Consider the following 11,905-nt stretch of genomic DNA (forward strand, 5'->3'; position numbering starts at 1 on the left):
GTGGCTCAGTGGGTTAAAGCCACTGCCTTCAGCTCAGGTCATGATCTCAGGGTCCTGGGATCGAGTCCCGCATCGGGCTCTCTGCTCAGCAGGGAGCCTGCTTCCTCCTCTCTCTCTGCCCGCCTCTCTGCCTACTTGTGATCTGTGTCTGTCAAATAAATAAATAAAATATTTAAGAAAAAAATTAAATGGGAAAAAAAACAAAATAAAAAGCTGAATTGGGCATTAAAGCCATAAACCGTTTCTGGCCCCTGACCGTCCTGCCTCCCCTCCCCCACCGGGCACAGAGGTTGGTGTGGGGCAGGTCAACGCACACGTCCCAGCTCTTTCTCCCTAATGTCCCCTCACCACCCCGGTCACAGCGCCCGTCCGAGCCGGGCCCCTTCCACAGGAGCACGCACCCGTTCCAGAAAGACGTCTCTCTTGGTGAATTTGCGCACAGCCGTGAGCGTGTCCTGCACGATGCCCATGACCGGCCGATTGCTCTGGGGGGTGACGATCATGCGTGGCACCATGGCCAGCTCCTGGATCTCCGCCCGCGTCTCCAGGGACTGGGGCAGGTGCAAGTTCATCTCGTCCCCGTCAAAGTCAGCGTTGTAAGGAGTCGTCACACTGCAGTGACCGAGAGAAGCAGGCTCGGAACTGCCGCAGGGAAATGTCAGGCAGCCGCTCGGCCCCAGCCGCTCGGCCCCACCCGCCGCCCACGGCCAGGGGACGGACCTCAGATTTAAGCGGAAAGTAGACCAGGGGAGGATGCGGACCCGATGCCCCATCATGGACATTTTGTGCAAAGTCGGCTGGCGGTTGAAGATGACGATGTCTCCGTCGCACATGTGCCGCTCCACCTAGGGAGGCAAGCGGAGGCTCAGAGGAGGGGGCTTGCGACAAGCAAGAGGCCGTGGGCCAGAAATGCTCTGCAGCTGGAAAGAGAAGATGGAAGGGCGCAATTTCATGTGGAACACACAGTGACGAGCCCTCTGGGCCGGACGCCACTGAACAAAGGACAACATTGCCCAGCCTCAAGGATCTCTGGTGCCGGGGCAGGGGTGGTGGTGGCGGATACCCAGACACTCTGCACTTGGAGCCTTCTGCTCCGCGCCTCCCTGGCCCGGCCATATACACCCAGGGCACCACACTCGGGCCAGCGCACTCCCCGCCCTAGCCACCGCAGATTGCTGAGGACAGCAGGGGTCTTTTAGAGACACCCCAGGCCTGAACCCTAAGGAACAGGACAGCCTCAGAGGCCCCCGCTCTGCCACGTGCCTTGTAGCCGGTCTGCAAGTGAAGGTCACTGGGCTTCGGGTGGAAACGCAGGTCGATACGGTCGCCATTGTCCCGAATAATGTACTTGGCCCCCGGGTACTGGCTGTTCCCCCTGCGTACCAGCTCCTGGAGTCTACAGAGAGCAGAGGTGCGCTGAGCACAGAGCTCTCCGAAGCCCTGTTGCCGCCCGCACCCCAGTGAAAGCGCTCTCTGCTCCGGGCTCCCAGCTCCCCACATGTGTCCCCCTGGCCACGCCCCTCTGCCCCATCCCAGCTGGAGGCCAAGCCCACCTGTCGATGTTGAAGGGCGTGACAATCTCTGCGAAGGTCATGTTGGCAGCGATGGAGCGAGGCACGCCCACCTGGTCGATGGAGAGGTTGGGGTCGGGGGTGATGACGGTGCGCGCTGAGAAGTCCACGCGCTTGCCCATGAGGTTCCCTCGGACCCGGCCTTCCTTGCCCTTCAGCCGCTGCTTCAAGGACTTGAGGGGGCGCCCCGACTTCTGCATGGCCTGTGAGGAGATGGGGTGGGCGCACCGCGCGGTCAGCCCGGACACCCCCATGCCGCCTCCCACTCGGTCGCAGGGTGGGCGGTGCAGGGACTCACACGGGGCAGGCCAGGCAGCTCGTTGTCCACCATGGTGGCCACGTGGAACTGCAGGAGCTTCACGTCCTCGGCGATGACGTGCGCTGCCGCGCCGTTCTGCTCGTTGCGCCGCAGCTGGTTGTTGATCTTCACGATGTCCGCCAGCTTGTGCGTCAGGTCGTCCTGTGGCCAGAGGTCTGCACAGTCACCGACCCGCACACGGAAGCACCGCCATGACCTCCAGCCACACCATGGGCCTCATGCCAACGCACAGGGCCGTCAGGTGGCTCCGTCACCTGGGCCCCCGCACTCCACCCCAGGGCTCTTGCCCGTGCCTGCCCCCAACCCAGGGCCTCCCGCCACTGGGGCCGGCCACCCCACAGAGAGGCGCAGTCCGGGAGCCACTGACCTGGTTGCGGGCAGAACCCTGCATCACCACGGCGGGCCGCACGGACAGCGGGGGCACAGGCAGCACGGTGACGATCATCCACTCGGGCCGCGCATAGCGGGGCTCCATGCCCAGCACGAAGCACTCCTCATCTGAGATGCGCTTGAAGATCTCATGCACTCGCTCAGGACTCAGCAGGATCTTCTTCTCCTGGGAGTCCTCATTGACGTGCTTCCACTCCGCGTATAGCTCCAGGCCCGAGCGCCGGATCCGGGGCTGGTACCGCCCGCAGCCACCATGGCCCTGTCAGGGACAGAGGGGCCGTGAGCGCCGAGACCTCACCGGCCCTCCGCCAGCCTGCCCCCCACCCTGGTGATCCAGCCGGCCGCTACCTTCTCTTTGGTCAAATCCTCGTCGCCCTCCGGCTGCTCCACCCCGAACTTGTTGTCCATCTCCTCACCACCCTCGCAGATGTTCTTGCCCTTGCACAGGTCATACACGTGCGTCAGCCGCTTCTTGGGCTGCCCCTTGGACTTGGCCAAAATGTCCTTGATCTTTGGGTTGTTCTGGGGACAGAGCAGAGGAGGGTCGGCCGGGCTGCGCCTCGGTCCCCTCACGGAGCTACCCCTCCTCCAGGCCAGGGCCCAACTCCACTCACGGAGTCCACGAGCAGCTTGGAGCAGAAGAAGCAGACGCAGCGCAACACTTTCATCGTCTTCACCAGGAAGCCCACGTGGAATACGGGCTTGGCCAGCTCGATGTGGCCAAAGTGGCCAGGACACTCCGTCATGTTTCCTGCGGGGACACACACCTCAGACCCTCATCCTGGCTGGCACCTCAGAGGTCCCCAGGGGTCCCCGCCCCTGGGCCTGGTGGTCAAGGACCCAAGCTTCCCGCCGTCCCATGGGGACCCCCCGCCAGCCCCCAGCACTCACCCGCACAGGTCTGGCAGCGGCCGGTCCGCTCGATCACCCCCTGCCTCGGGTCCATCAGCCCCCCAAGCTTGGGGCGGCCTCCCTCTGTGGTCTCGGGGTATTTGATACCGCCCTCTGTCACAGACATTCGTTTCTACAGAAAAAAAAAAAAAAAAAAAAAACCAACAAAAACAGGGGACAACTAAATAGGATCCTGGTTTCCAGCCTTCGCATACAAAGGCCTCAAAGAAGGAGGGTGCATGAGTGGGTCCGCTCCTCTGGGGGTTCCAGCGCCGAGTATCGGGGGTCCTGGTCTCTGTCCGGGTGGGCGAGGGTGCTAAGGACTTGTGTGCAGCCAACCCTGGCCTCCATATAAGCTGCCAATCTCCCTGCCTCAAACCCCACACACCCCTCTGGTTCAATGCCAGATCACTGACATCCATAGGATTTACCCCCCAAAAGAAGTAAGTTGTTTCAAGGAGGAGTTTAAAAAAAAAAAAAAAAAAAATCAATGCCTTGCTTCTTCTTCCCCAAAGCTGAAATCAAGCCCTGAATCCGGTCCCTGGCAGGGGACAGTGCTGCAGCCTGCCAAGACACGACTGGCCCTTAGCTTCAGCTCCTGAAGCCCGCCACTGCTCGCCCCTGTCCTCATCACCTCCTTCCCGAGGCCCCAGCAGCCCGACCCCATCCTTGCTCAGCTGGAGATCCTGGGATGAGGTGGGGGAGGCAGGTGCTGGAGCAGAAGGGTGCCCCGGGGCATCTGACTTGAGGGACCCCTTGGGAGAGGGAGGCTGGGACTGGAGCAGGTGACAGAGGGGCTCAGAAGCAGGTCTGGCCAAGAGGTAGGCTGAGGAAGCCTTAGTTCTCGCACATTGAAAGCCAAGGACTTTGACATTAGCTGGGTCTGACCTACTAAACTTCCAAAGATACAAACTTAAACTTAAGAAAAGCTTCGACCTGCATGTCCCCCTCGTGCCGGGCCAACCGCCCTCTGCGCAGCTTGTTTCTCTACGCTGATCGGCTCACCTTCTGGGAATGAGGTCCTGTCGCTCACAAAGGAGGAGGCTGAGGCTGCGTCAACTGACTTGTCCAATGCCTCCACCTCCGGGGGCCAGGACTCAAACCCAACCCTGTCCGCCCAATACACAACCGTCCTGCTACTCCGAGCTGCGGCGCCGACACCATGCTTGCCTCCCTGGGACTCGCCTTCTGGGGACCAGCGCAGCACTAGGGGACTCGTCTGGTCTGCACAGCTAACTGGTAAAACACGCATCACTGTCCGCATTCACAGATGACGACACCAGAGGTTGAAGGACAGGCAGCTAGAAAGCAGCAGAGCCAGGATCGCTGTGCATTGTTTCCACTGCATCATGGGGGTGGGGGTGGATGGGTGGGGGGCGGCAAAGGGAAGGGAGCCCCTGCCGGCCCACAGTAGTGATCCATGCCCCCGCCACCGCCACCGCCCTGAAAGCAGGCCCAACAGACTGAGGAGCGGCCCCCTGCCCCGCACACCATCCCACTCAGAGCTCATCTGCCTAAGACACAGGGACCGCCTGCATGGGAGCCCCTGCCGCCCTTCCACCTTCATCTCCTTCCCCGGCTCCTCTGCTTCCCACTGTCCCTCAAACTCCGCTCTGCCCCCAGGTTTCAGCTCATCCACACCCTCGAGGCAGCGGGCCTGCCATCCCAGCGCTCCCTCTACCCCGGTAACGCCCGGATCTCCGCCTCCCCTTTCTCCTAAACTCCAGATTCATATATCAAACTATTTACTGAATCAAGGGGCGCCTGGGGGACTCAGTCAGTTGAGCGTCTGCCTTCAGCTCAGGTCATCATCTGCAGGTCCTGGGATGGAGCCCCGCGACTGGGCTCCCTCCTCAGCAGGGGCTCTGCTTCTCCCTCTCCCGCACTTGCACTCCCTCCTCGCTCTCCCAGGCTCTAACAGACAGACTGGTTACCCGGGGGTGTGGGCTGGAGCTGGAGGCCTCTGGTCCGCCTCCCGGCTCTGTCACGCGGGACCAAGTAATGTCTTGGACCTGCTTAAGCCCAGGACAAGGCAGGCGCTCAGGAAAATACCCGCCCTGATCTGATCTTGCCCCAGCACCTGGCCCGGCTGTCTGCACCTCCCACCAGCCTCGGAGCCTCCAGCCACTGCCTCAGGCTGGGCCTTCCTGTGGGTTGGCATCAAAGGCGGCCAGCCTGCCTCTCTCCACCCACCCCCACAGCTGGGGCGCCTTCTACAAGGAAATCCAGTCTTCACACCCTCCTGCGCTCAGCATGACATCCGAGAGCTCGGCAGGACAGCAGGACAGAAATGAGCGCCTCTGCACTTCTCTAACCCCCCACCGCTGCCTCCCTGGAGAGTACCAGCATCTCCCAGTCCTCCTGGGTCTCACTGCTCCTGGTGACTGTCTGTTACACTGATCTCAACTGCCAGGGCCCCCGGCTGCTGGAAGTGCCTTCAGAGAGCCTGGAGAAAAGACGGACTGCTGTGCCCACCAAGCCACCCACCTGCTAAGGATTCTTCTGCTTCCAAGCATCAAGATGGGGCCAGGAGCTGTCTTGGAAGGTTCTGGACTCTCTCCCTACCACAAGGTAACAAACTGTCACTTCGGATTATATACAAACCACGTTAGCCCCCAACCCTTCTTCTCGCTACCTATGTGAGAGGGGTCAGGCGCCCGGTGTCGTCTGACAAGGGTTATTTAGCGTTCTGAGGGGTGGCTGCTCCCAGGAGCTGCCCAAGGCCGCAGGACAGATGCCTGCCGCAGATCCCCAGCAAATATTCTTTCTCTTAAGGGGCACCTGGCTGGCTCAGGGGTGGAGCATGTGACTTGACTTTGGAGTCCTGAGTCCAAGCCCCACGGTGGACATAGAGATTACTGAAGAATAAAATCTTAAGGGCACCCGGCTGGCTCAGATAAGGGTCTGCCTCTGGTGCAGGGCACAACCAGGTCCTGGGATGGAGTCCGTCCCACCCCACATGCCAGCAGGGCTCTGGGCCCCAACATCTGTTCCTATTTACTCATCTGACTCTCCCACTGGACTGCAACCCTCGAGGGCAAGGATCAGGTTTCCTTTGCTTTCTGTCAGCACCTAGCACTGCGCCGGTAAACACTTGTACAGTGTGCAGGAAATCCCACCCTTAATCCCTTTTTATTTTTTTAAGATTTTATTTATTTATTTGACAGACAGAGAGGCAGGCAGAGAGAGAGAGGGGGAGGCAGGCTCCCTGCTGAGCAGAGAGCCCGATACGTGGCTCGATCCCAGGACCCTGGGATCATGACCTGAGCCGAAGGCAGAGGCTTTAAACCACTGAGCCACCCAGTCCCCCCCCCCCTTTTAAAGATTTATTTATCTGTTTGAGAAAGAGAGAGAGAGAGAGAGAGATGGTGCAGGCAGGGGGAGCAGCAGGCAGAGGTTGAAGCAGGCTCCCTTCTGAACAAGAAGCCCAATGAGGGACTTAATCCCACAACCCTAGGAACATGACCTGAGCCGAAGGCAGTCGCTTAAGCGACTGAGACCCCCAGGCACCCGCACCCCGGGATTATAAATAACTTGAAGACAAGAATAAGCTTCTGGTCCACCAACATAGGGCACATCTAGAAGGGTATAGTATGTTCTAAATTCTTCTTGGAATAAACTGGGGCATAAATAAATAATCTGGTGCTATTCACAGTAGACAATTGCTGTAACGAACAGGAGCCAACTTCTTCCAGCGTGGCTGGCTCCCTGCTCTGCTGACTTCCTAGCAGCTCTGCAGAGAGCCTGAGCGCAGGACCCTCCAGGGCTGCCTCCACCTCAGGACTCCGCAACATCCAAACCACATAACGGCAGAGGCCACAGCTCTGTCTCGCAGTGAATTCCAAGAGCCCTCAGGACTTGACATACACCTTCCCCATGACTTCTAGAACGCACGACTCTTAAACACCGCCTGTTCCACAAGAGGCCCCTTACCAACCCTCCTACGCCCAGCGGAGCGATCTACTCTTCCCTCAGACACAGGAGCACTGTCCCAGCTGCGAACACCACAGGGAGAAATTAAAGCCCCCCTACCCTGCGCCCCCACCAGAGGCGGCCTCTGTTTTGTGAACAGTCAGCCATGGGGTTTATAAAATGCAGACACGTTCTCACTCTTCCAAGAACACGGCCTCACTCTGCATCCTGGTAACTTCCTTCTCAGATCCCTGAACTTTGGTTCACAGTGCCCTTGGGGGCTCAAGTGCGTCAGCAACTTTCCCAGCACTTCCAGGGTCCAGGCCCAGACGACTTAACAAATACCTATGTCCCCTACCACTTTGTAGCCATCTACAAAAACACCTGTAAATAGAGATTTCAATGTTAAAGAAATATTGCTTTTATTTCCCAAATAACCACAATGACACTCTGACACCTGTCGGGCCGGGTACAACCTGGCAGATCTTGGAATCCCAGGGGACAGCACCACCCTGATTTTTTTGGCCTGAGTTTGGGAACTGCTAAAGACCCAGCTTCCCCGCGATAATGACGTCACCGAAAGGGGTTTGGCGCCACCTAATGTCGAAAGGAGACTATCAGAAACTCCCAGTTCCCAGGACGGCGGACTGTAGCTCACCTTGTACTTCTCTTGAAAACTTACAATCTCTCACTGAGCCAACAGCCTGCTGCGGGAGCACAGCACGGTCTGGGAACAGGGGACTTAGCCTGTTGGGAAGATCTGTTCTAGTCTAAGAGCACACCCCGAGGTAACTCCACAGAACTCCTATCGGTAAATATGGAGACAATTTATAATTTCAAGCAGTATCATATCCAAACAATGTTGTAATGAAAACCCTTCTACACATTTCTTTGTGTCCTTTCCGATTACTTCCTTCACTCACTAATTTAACTCATTCTCATTACACCATGATTATGTACCAGGCACACTTTGAAATCCTGAAATTACAAAGGCGAGCACGGGGTCCCTCGTGAAATTTATATTCTCCTGAGAGAGCAAGAAACAGAAAAACAGATCCTCTCAGACAATGCCAAACTACACAGTAAAATAAAGTCAAGACTGGCGTCAGAGGTCTCCCCATGGGCTCGGGCAGAAGAGCACGCAACTTTTTTTTTTTTTTTTTTTAAGATTTTTAATTTATTTGACAGAGAGAGCGAGAGAGGGAACACAAGCAGGGGGAGTGGGAGAGGGAGAAGCAGATTTCCTGCTGAGCAGGAGCCTGATGCGGGACGGATCCCAGGACCCTGGGACCATGACCTGAGCTGAAGACAGAGGCTTAACGATGGAGCCACCCAGGCGCCAGAAGCATGCAACTCTTGATTCTGGGGTTGTAAATTGGAACCCAACACGGTGTAGAGATTACTTAAAATTAAGACCAGGAGTTACAGGATGCAGGGGGGATGCTATTTAAACAGGGTGCTCAGGACAGTCGTGCTAATGACAGGACAGAAAGGAGTAAGCCTGGGTAGGTCTGGGCAATACTGTGCTAAGCAGCAGGAACAGGGAGTAATAAAGCCCTTGAGGCAGAACTGAACTCGTGGTGTTGGAAGAACAGGCAGGTCCTTGTGCTTAAAGACCCAAAGAGGAGTCTGGTTGGTAATGGGCTGGAGAGGCAGGCGGGGCCAGATTAGCCAGGACCTCACTACAGCTCCGAGTAAGCAGTGTGGATCCTCTCAGAGGATTCCGTGCGGGGGAGACACGATAAAAAAAGAGCTCTCTAGCAGCTCTGAGAACAGCGGAAGGAACAGAGAAGGGGTAGGGCTACTGCAGAGCTCATGGGAAAGAGGATGGTGGGCTGGGACAAGGTGGTCCAGATGGAGATGGTCATAAATGGCCAGATTCCAGGCAGGTTTGAAAGGCAAAGCTGACAGACTGACAGACGGACCAAGGGGAAGTTGTGAGGAGAAGTAGCAAAGATGCCTTTCAGGTGTCTGGCCTGAGTTAGCAGGGAAATGGTATGGCCACTGTGTGCTTGCTAAACCAGGCAAGACCCGGGGAAGGGCATGCTTGAGAAGAGAAATTCAGAGCTTTTTCTTTAAGGACAAAATTTTAGAAGTGGTAATGCTGGACCAAAGAACAAACATCAAACGATGGACAGAACTGTCAGACTGTCCCCTAAAAACGCTGTTAACAGTTTATCCTGCTACCAACCATATGTAAGCATGCCTACTTCCCAATACTGGCCAGCAGAGAAAAGATCAGATAAAGGAAAAAACTTTAATTTGCATGTCTTTATTAGTATCTTTTTATTGGCCATTTGTAACTTCTGGGAGCTGCTGATTTGTATCCTTTATTTGTTTGTGTAGGTGTGTGCTTTTCCTACTGATTTGTAAGTGGTCCCTGTGTATCAAGAAACCAAACCTTGACTACCACAGTGCAAATATCGTTTCCCAAACTGTCTCTTAGGTGTCCATGGTGCCCCTGAAAAAGACAAGTGGCTCTTATTTTTACACAGTGAAACATGCCCTGTTCTTCCTTGTATACAAAATGCTGGGGCTTCTGACTGGCTCCGTCGGAGGGGCATGTGACTCCTGATCTCTGCGTTGTGAGTTTGGGCCCTTGTTATGGTGCAGAGATTACTTAAAATCTTAAAAGAAAAAATGCTTCGCTCAGTGCCTGGCCACATGACAGGCACTCAAAATTTACCGCTAATTCATTCATTCATTACCACGAAGGGGTTCTGCCCCTGGAATCAGCCCCCACAAGCCTTCTCTACTGCGCTGGAGCTCTGCAGTTTTGCTTTTTGGAGTTAAAGCTTAACTGCATCTGGAATTTATGGTTTGGTATGATGTGAGCTCAGGAGGCTCTAACTCCTAACTCTCAAGCAGCTATGCCTTGTCCTCCAGCAAAAAGGTCTCCATCCACAAACGCGGCCATTCTCCCCAGACACCTGGCTCCCGCCAGCTCACTCCACAAAGGAGTCCGAGTCACCAGCAGCTCTCCCCCCCAACCCCCTCCGCCCTGATCTCTCCCACCCCCCTCCTTGGCCCTCCCCCACAATCAGCTTTTCAGAGGGCAACCAAAGCACTACTAGTTTTGTTTTGAATGTAAACTTGAGGTCACTCTCCGGCTTACAATTCTCCAAAGGCTTCCTCTTCAAAATGAAATTAAACTCAGGTTCCTTACTATGACTTACAACATCCCACCAGGCATGCCCACCCTCATGTCTCTCCAGCCCGTTTTACTAACTCTCCTCACCCTTCTAAACCCCAGTCGCACTGGCACTTCTTCCCGCCCCTGGGACACACCAAGTTCATGGCTCCCCCGGGCCCTTTGCACCTGCTGTCTCCTCCGTCTGACAAGCTGTCGGTCTGGGATCTGTGGCCCAGAGAACTGGCTGCCTCCTCTTCATCCAGGAAGCACCACCTCCCCAGAGGGGGCTTCCCGCACCCTGACATCACCCGGCCCACAGAAGCCTCACTCCTCGGTAACTCCCCTTCCCTCCATCCAAAGCACTAGACAAGAACTCAGCTGTCTGGTTTGCTCCTTTATTTTTATGTTGACTGTCGGCCGCCCCCTCCCACGGACACTGCCAGTGGAAGGCAGGGTCCTCCTGCGTCTCCTCCGGCTTCACGACCTCAGTATCTGTCGCATCTATCACACAGCGGGCGTCCAGTGAATAGTGTGGAAGGGGACGGGGGAACAAAGATGTGGGGTCCAGCTTCGCATCCGAACTTGCTCAGCGCCCCGCCACCCCAGCCCCGGGATGATCAACCATCGTTCGGCGTCGGGGACCCGATCTGCCCCCCGCCAGCGGCGGCGTCCCGGCCCCCATCCCGGACCCAGCGCCGAGCTCGCTCACACCCTCGCGACACTCGGCTCTGGCGGCCCGTCCCCCTGGCGGCCACCGTCGGGCCCCGCCCGCGCCGCCGCAGGGAGTAGAGGGCACCACCGCTTACCAGTTCATCCGGACTGAGGACTCCGAATTGCACTCGCTTGATGGTGCGCAGCGGGCATGCGCTGTCCCCGGAGGGGGGGCCGCCCCCGTGCATCGCGGAGGCCGGCGCGCTGCGCAGGCGCAAACCTCTCTACAAAAACCCTGCGCCGCCTCCGCCTAGGTGCTCAGACCCCGTCGGGGCGGCCGCCGGGAAGGACCTCCCCGAGTTGGGAGGAAAAAGCCGGAGGAGGGAGAGGTGGGGGAGGGAAGGAGGCGGGGAAGTGAAAAAGGAGCGAAAGGAGCTCTCCTCCCCCTTTCCGGAGATTTTTCGTCTCCCAAAAAGGGAAAAAAAGAAAGGGGGGGAAGGAAAAGGTTTCGGGGGGGAGGAAGAAGAAAAAGGGTAACGAATAAATAAGTAACCGGGCTCCTGAACGGCAGAGGTTACGGCAGTTTGTCTCTCCCCCTTCCGGGAGCCGCCTTCTTCTCCAACCGTCCCGGCCGCGCTCTCGGCGCTTCTGAGGAGCGAACTGGCCGAATGACGCCCTTTATAGACTCGCCCCTACATCCCCGCCCCTTCCTTTCCCGCCCTCCCTTGCGCTACGGGGTCGACTGCGCCGGCCTGCACGGAGCGCGCGCCCGAGTCGTTGGTCGGCCCTCCCCGGCTCCCTGGTTGGGCGACCTTTAGAAGGGACGCGGGCGAGGGGAACGTGTTTTACCCCGCCGCCTGCCCGTTCTGCTCCCTCCCGCCCTGAGATTTAAGTTTAAAGAACCGAGGTGGAATACAGGCCGCTTTTATTCTAGGTTGGACCGTGCTTTCGTCCTCAGCAAAAGTCTCCCATGAATATTTACCCCCCCTTCCCTCCGCTGGAAAATGGTCTGTTCTGCGAATCGGTAATGAAGGAGGC

At 57.2% G+C, this 11,905-nt stretch overlaps 1 protein-coding gene across 1 annotated transcript in view; it reads right to left on the reverse strand.

Moving 5' to 3' along the window:
- POLR2A (RNA polymerase II subunit A) overlaps nucleotides 1-11,525 on the reverse strand; it is a 23,257-nt gene extending 11,732 nt beyond the window's left edge. The window contains exons 1-10 of the mRNA XM_059380377.1: nucleotides 11,023-11,525; nucleotides 3,172-3,304; nucleotides 2,895-3,031; nucleotides 2,629-2,802; nucleotides 2,258-2,539; nucleotides 1,870-2,031; nucleotides 1,554-1,774; nucleotides 1,264-1,396; nucleotides 721-845; nucleotides 402-612 (exon numbers count right to left, since the gene is read on the reverse strand). Coding sequence (XP_059236360.1) covers nucleotides 402-612; nucleotides 721-845; nucleotides 1,264-1,396; nucleotides 1,554-1,774; nucleotides 1,870-2,031; nucleotides 2,258-2,539; nucleotides 2,629-2,802; nucleotides 2,895-3,031; nucleotides 3,172-3,304; nucleotides 11,023-11,115 — 1,671 coding nt within the window. The 5' untranslated portion in view covers nucleotides 11,116-11,525. The remainder of the gene's footprint in view (nucleotides 1-401; nucleotides 613-720; nucleotides 846-1,263; nucleotides 1,397-1,553; nucleotides 1,775-1,869; nucleotides 2,032-2,257; nucleotides 2,540-2,628; nucleotides 2,803-2,894; nucleotides 3,032-3,171; nucleotides 3,305-11,022) is intronic.
- Nucleotides 11,526-11,905: the final 380 nt, after the last annotated feature.

This window comes from Mustela nigripes, chromosome 16 (genome assembly GCF_022355385.1).
Source record: "Mustela nigripes isolate SB6536 chromosome 16, MUSNIG.SB6536, whole genome shotgun sequence".
NCBI lineage: Eukaryota > Metazoa > Chordata > Mammalia > Carnivora > Mustelidae > Mustela > Mustela nigripes.